Source organism: Acanthochromis polyacanthus, chromosome 19 (assembly GCF_021347895.1).
Source record: "Acanthochromis polyacanthus isolate Apoly-LR-REF ecotype Palm Island chromosome 19, KAUST_Apoly_ChrSc, whole genome shotgun sequence".
Classification (NCBI taxonomy): domain Eukaryota; kingdom Metazoa; phylum Chordata; class Actinopteri; family Pomacentridae; genus Acanthochromis; species Acanthochromis polyacanthus.
Window position 1 is genome coordinate 18,140,875 of NC_067131.1, and position 5,680 is coordinate 18,146,554.

Sequence of the window (5,680 nt, forward strand, 5' to 3'; positions counted from 1 at the left end):
CAGAACTGAGCGACGCAACAAAAAACTACCGGAATGAAAGCAAAAAAATCCAGAAGGAGATGGAGAAGCTGCAGCAGCAGCAGGACACAGACCTGCTGGAGCAACAGGAGCTGCAGCAGCAGAATTCAGACCTGCAGAAGTTAGTGGACAGCTTGAACACCACGACCGAAACTCTGAAGGCTGAGACAGAAAAACTCCAAAATGACATGGATGTTCTGCAGCAGCAGCAGGACACAGACCTGCTGGCTCAACAGGAACTGCAGCAGCAGAATTCAGACCTGCAGAAGTTAGTGGACAGCTTGAACACCACGACTGAAACTCTGAAGGCTGAAAAGGAAAAGGCCAATAATCTCTGCTGTTCCAACAAAGCTAAAATGTTGACCCTGATTGGAGAACAGTGGCAGGCACAGAGAAAACATAAAGAGCTGGAGGCGACCATGAAGACAGAGAAATGAAAGAACTGGTGGTTCTTTTAGTTTCTCGTTGCCCAGTTCAACCAAGGCAAGGAGGAAGAAATCCTCAGACTCAAGAGTCCTTTAAGTTAAGAACCTTAAAGGTAGGTCAACGTTCTTTTACTTTCTTTTTTATTTTATTTTTCTGTACTGTTATTTCTCCACTCGTGATATTTTCTCACTCTTTGTCCTTATTCTTCCTTCCAGACCTTTCTTTTTTATAAAAATAACAACCCCTTCTGCCTCCTTTCTCCTCACCTCTTCAACCCTCATCCTCTCTATTTCTTCCCTTTCCTTCCATCTTTTCCTTTCCCTACTACTCTTTCTTTCTATTCTTTCTATTCCTCCTTTCCTTTGCTTTCCTTTCCTGTCGTGTGTCATGTCTTGTGTTCTGTCCTGCGTCCTGTGTGTCCTGTCTTGTGTCGTGTCCTGCGTCCTGTGTGTTCTATGTTCCCCTCTAAAGAATCGCCACCTTATCGCGGTGGAGGAGTTTGAGTGTCCCTGTGATCCTGGGAGCTATGTTGTCCGGGGCAATAGCCCCTGGTAGGGTCTCCCAAGGCAAATTGGTTCTAGGTGAGGGACAAGACAAAGAGCGATTCTGATGACAAAGACGAAAGCTGCTACCTCGTCCAGACTAGTTAAACCGGGGCCTCTCCCTGGAGCCTGGTCTGGAGGGGAGCTCGTCACAGAGCACCTGGTGGCCGAGTCTTTGGTCCCCGTGGGGCTTGGTCGGGCACAGCCCGAAAAAGTCACACGGGGTCGCCGCCCAGTGGGCCCACCATCCACCGGGCAGGAAATCGGGGTCGGGTGCTATGCCAACAGGGCAGTAGGCAGGAGCGGGTGTCTAGGCGCACCGCCCCCTGGTGGCATAGACTAGCTTTCCTTTCACCTCTCTAAAAAAATAAATTTAAAAAAAATCACAGTATTTCTGCATATGTGTGTATCAGATCTGAAGACTTCATGCCTGATTTCAGAGTTTTCAGGTTTTTGAAGATCCCTAAAATGAGCTGAAATTGAATTATTTTCAGGTGATGCTGCTTCCAAATGTTCCAAGGATTATCATCAGAGGAGACTATCTTAAAAAATCAAGTTTCAAAGGTTTTTAAGAGGATTTTTTGACGATTTGTTGCTTTGATGAGTCTTCACAGATAATCAGACTTTTAACTTTTCATAATGTTGGATTTATTTTGAAACGTTTTATGCTGTGATTAGTCCTACTGTTTTATTCTGTACGATGTGATGAATGTTCTGTACCTTTACAATATCATATGCAAAGATAGTGCCAACATTTTGAAAAGTAGTTCAAAAATTAAAAAATGATCAAAATAATACAAGATATACAAAAGTACTGATTATAGAAATAACATTATTGCACACACCAATGGTAATGCATAGATTCTTTCACAAATGGAAATGTTGACATAAGTCTTAAGATTACACAAATTATTATCTATATTGCACAGTTTTAATTGAAATAAAATGAGTCTCCCATGGAACAGATTGTATTTAAATAAAATCTGTGAAATATAGACAATAATTTGTGTAATCTTAATACTTATGTCAACATTTCCATTTGTGAAAGAATCTATGCATTACCATTGGTGTGTGCAATAATCAGAGGCAGGTCGTGCCAACAGGCAAACCAGGCATTTGCCTGAGGCCCCAGCTTTTAGGGGGCCCCTGAGAGACCGGGTGCCCTAAGTGCTAATGCATGCACTGCACAGAAACGACAACAATGGGCATTTACGATGCAATTATGAAACAACGACGTAGCAAACCCCCTTGGAGGCCCCCCCGCACGGCCCTATCTGCCTTCAGCGCTGTCTGCATCAATCAGCGCGAGCTGCGAGGTATTTTTTGTTTATCGGCCACCGAGTTCCCCACTTGTGAGAGACACGATGAAGAGGAGTTATCCCAGTGGGGCAGAAAAGAAAAAGCAGAGGAAGGAAAAGGAGGAAAAAAGAAAGAAAGACAGTGGTAAGTGCATTGTTATGATCTACTTACTGACTGTTGTCACAGACTCCATAGGGGCTAATAAGCTAACAACTAAGCTATGACGAATGACACAACACTGAAGCTAGCTAGCAGTCTCAACCAGCAGAAAATAACAAAAAGTCTAGTGAGGCAGATAGTCTAATAATAATAGATAATGATAATAATACTAAAGTACACCTTGTATGAAAAGCTTTGCATAATGATGAGATAAACTTGATAGTGTCGAGAGGGGGAAATTTGTGTTGGGCAGTACATATGATACGTGCTCTTAATACATGTTGAACTTGTATCTATATAAATATATGTTTCACTCTTATCTCTCCTCAGGATCATTACTAACTTTTTTAAGACCAAAAAATCCAGGGAAGGATAATGTTCCCCCTCCCATTCCTGATGATGAAAACTGTAAGTTCATTATTCCACATTAATTGATACTATGTTATGCCCTCTAAACATTCTTCATGGCAGAAGCATAAAGTTGTAGTAGTAGAAAGTACTGTGCATATACATAATCATATGCCTGCCCTGAAAGATTCTTATATGCCCTGTTGTTCTTTTTTGGGTTCAGTTCCATCAACATCCACCTCCAGCAGCACAGCAGTTTGCCAACCTCCTGCGCAGGAAGATCAAACAGATGATCAAACATCAATTTCAACTGCGGATACAGATGACTGTAAGTTCAATAGTTTTTACTTCCATAGAGAACATATAACAACGACAATAATAATAACTCCAACAAGAATTGGTGTAATTAGTCAATCCTAGTTAAAGATTATTGATAACAAATATGGCCTGTTGGTTTTTTTTCCCTCTTTTTTTGTCATTAGTTCCATCAAGACCCGAAGGTGAAGAGTTGATCTCAGCGGACCCTGCACAATGGCCAAGCATCCTAAGCCATACCAAACTGTGCCAACTGGTAACAAGGGGACCCATACAGGTGAAAGATATGGCTTTCTCCCAGAATACAGACAAAACTCCACGTAGATTCAAAAAGGAATATTACGATATGACCATGAAAAATGGTGACAAAATACAGCGAAGATGGCTTATGTATTCAGTCAGCACAGACTCAGTCTTCTGCTTTGCATGCAAGCTTTTTGGAAAACTGGACAGTTCACTTACCAAAGGGGGATTTAGGAATTGGAAAAACATAGCTGGTCATTTAAAGGAACAGGAGCATTCAAAGACACATCATACCAATATGATGAGTTGGCAGGAACTCAACAGGAGGCTCAAAACCAAAACAGCCATTGATCAGATGAACCAGGATTTGATGCATCTGGAGGTAGAGCACTGGAGAGGTGTAATACACAGAGTCATTGCCATCATATGCCATTTAGCTGAAAGAAATCAGGGTTTGAGAGGGCATACAGAAGCTCTATATGATCCACATAATGGCAATTTCCTAGCCCAGGTGGAATTGATGGCCCAGTTTGATCCCTTCATGAATGAACACGTAAGAAGGATTCAAACCAAACAAACAAAAGTACATTTCCTCAGCAACGATATTCAAAACGAAATAATTTCATTGGTGGGAGGCAAAATCAGTGAGGAGATAGCCAGACAGGTGAAAGGAGCAAAGTACTTCTCTGTCATAATGGATTGTACTCCAGACACAAGCCACACCGAACAACTGTCTATCGTCTTGAGAGTGGTGAAATGTGAGCCATCAGTTGGTGCATCGATCTCTGAACATTTCCCCGGATTTGTTGCTTTTCAAGACACCACTGGAAGAGGTCTGTGTGAGACACTTTTGGAAAAGTTGGTTGAACATCAGAGACTGCCGTGGACAGTCTTACGACAATGGAAGCAACATGATGGGACATAAACAAGGGGTTCAAGCAAGATTACTGCAACTGAATGTGAAGGCATTGTGTGTCCCATGCAGCAGTCACACTCTTAATGTGGTTGGAGCAGATGCCGCCAAATCTTCTGTAGGCTCCTCTGTGCAACGCTGGGCAGTTCTACAGGAACATGTTAAGCACGCAACAGTAAAATCCTTGTCAGTGACCAGATGGGAAGCCAGGATTGACAGCATGAAAGTTGTCCGTTACCACCTGCCAGAGCTCATACAAACACTGGCCTCCAAACCCTCTCGGTGCAGAAGAAGGACTCTGAGACATTGTCCACAGCAAGCAGCATAAAGGCTGGACTAATGACATGGAGATTTGTACTGTGCACTGTAACCTGGTATGATATTTTGTATCAGATCAACCGGTTCAGCAAGATTCTGCAGAGCCCCAGTGTTTCTCTTGAAACACTTAAAGCAATAACAAGCGCAGTGAGAACCTATCTAGAGAATGCAAGAGAAAGTGGACTTGCTGCCACTCAAACTGAAGCTACAAAGATAGCAGAGAGCCTTGAAATTGACAAGACATTTCCTGCAAAAAGACAGCGAAAAACAACAAAGCAGTTTCTGTATGAGGGCAGAGAAGAAACCCAGTCCACCCCAGATGTGCAGTTTAAGAGAGTTTTTCCTGCCTCTGGTGGACACAGCCCTCACCAGCTTGACTGAACGATTTTCTAAAATCGAAGATGTTTTCTGCCTTTATGGTTTCTTGTTCTCAAAAGAAAACATGAGAGAGAGTGATGAGAGTGGCAAACTCACAGACAACTGCAAGAACCTCGAGAAAACACTACAGGATGTAGAGTCTGAGGATTTGGTTCTGGAGATAAGAGCTGCAATACATACCTTCCCTGATGCTGTAGCCTCCTGTCCAAGAATGATGCTGGATTACATCTACAAGGAGCAGCTTCTGGATCTCTATGGAAACCTCAGCATTGCTCTTCGTCTGCTTCTCACTCTACCCATCACTGTTGCCTCTAGTGAGAGAAGCTTCCCTGCTTTAAAACTGATTAAAAAAAACTACCTCAGGGCAACCATGTCCCAGGAGAGACTTACTGGACTTGCTCTCATTTCCATTGAGCACAATGTGCAAAGGTCTTTGGATCTGGATGACTTTGTGACGGCGTTTGCACAAGCTAAAGCTCTCAAGCATCATTTTTAGAACAGCAGACCTGTGGGTACCCTGTTTTGCACAAGCCATGGTGATTTTGTTTCCTTCTGTTTTTGATTTTTTGTACATTATTTATTTATCATTCACTTTGTTGCAATTTTATTTTACATTTTATTCTTGGCACCATCCACTCAGATTGTATATTTTGGAATTGACAAAAGTTCATATTTTATATGTCTTGTGGGTGTCAGATTATTTTCGTAAGCATCATTTCTA

General features: G+C 42.3%; 1 protein-coding gene across 1 annotated transcript; it reads left to right on the forward strand.

The window, feature by feature from the left end:
- The first annotated feature begins 2,208 nt into the window (after positions 1-2,208).
- LOC127531143 (zinc finger MYM-type protein 5-like) lies at positions 2,209-5,680 on the forward strand. The gene is made up of 4 exons (XM_051939781.1): positions 2,209-2,429; positions 2,775-2,852; positions 3,016-3,120; positions 3,275-5,680. The coding sequence occupies exons 1-4, from the start codon at positions 2,351-2,353 to the stop codon at positions 4,273-4,275; spliced, it is 1,263 nt and encodes a 420-aa protein (XP_051795741.1). The 5' UTR covers positions 2,209-2,350; the 3' UTR covers positions 4,276-5,680.

Bases quoted from the DNA above. Each gene is read 5' to 3' on its own strand.
- LOC127531143 (XM_051939781.1), top strand. From the start codon at position 2,351: ATGAAGAGGAGTTATCCCAGTGGGGCAGAAAAGAAAAAGCAGAGGAAG. The intron at 2,430-2,774 runs GTAAGTGCATTG...ATCTCTCCTCAG, and splicing joins AAAAAGAAAGAAAGACAGTG to GATCATTACTAACTTTTTTA. The intron at 3,121-3,274 runs GTAAGTTCAATA...TTTTGTCATTAG, and splicing joins AACTGCGGATACAGATGACT to TTCCATCAAGACCCGAAGGT.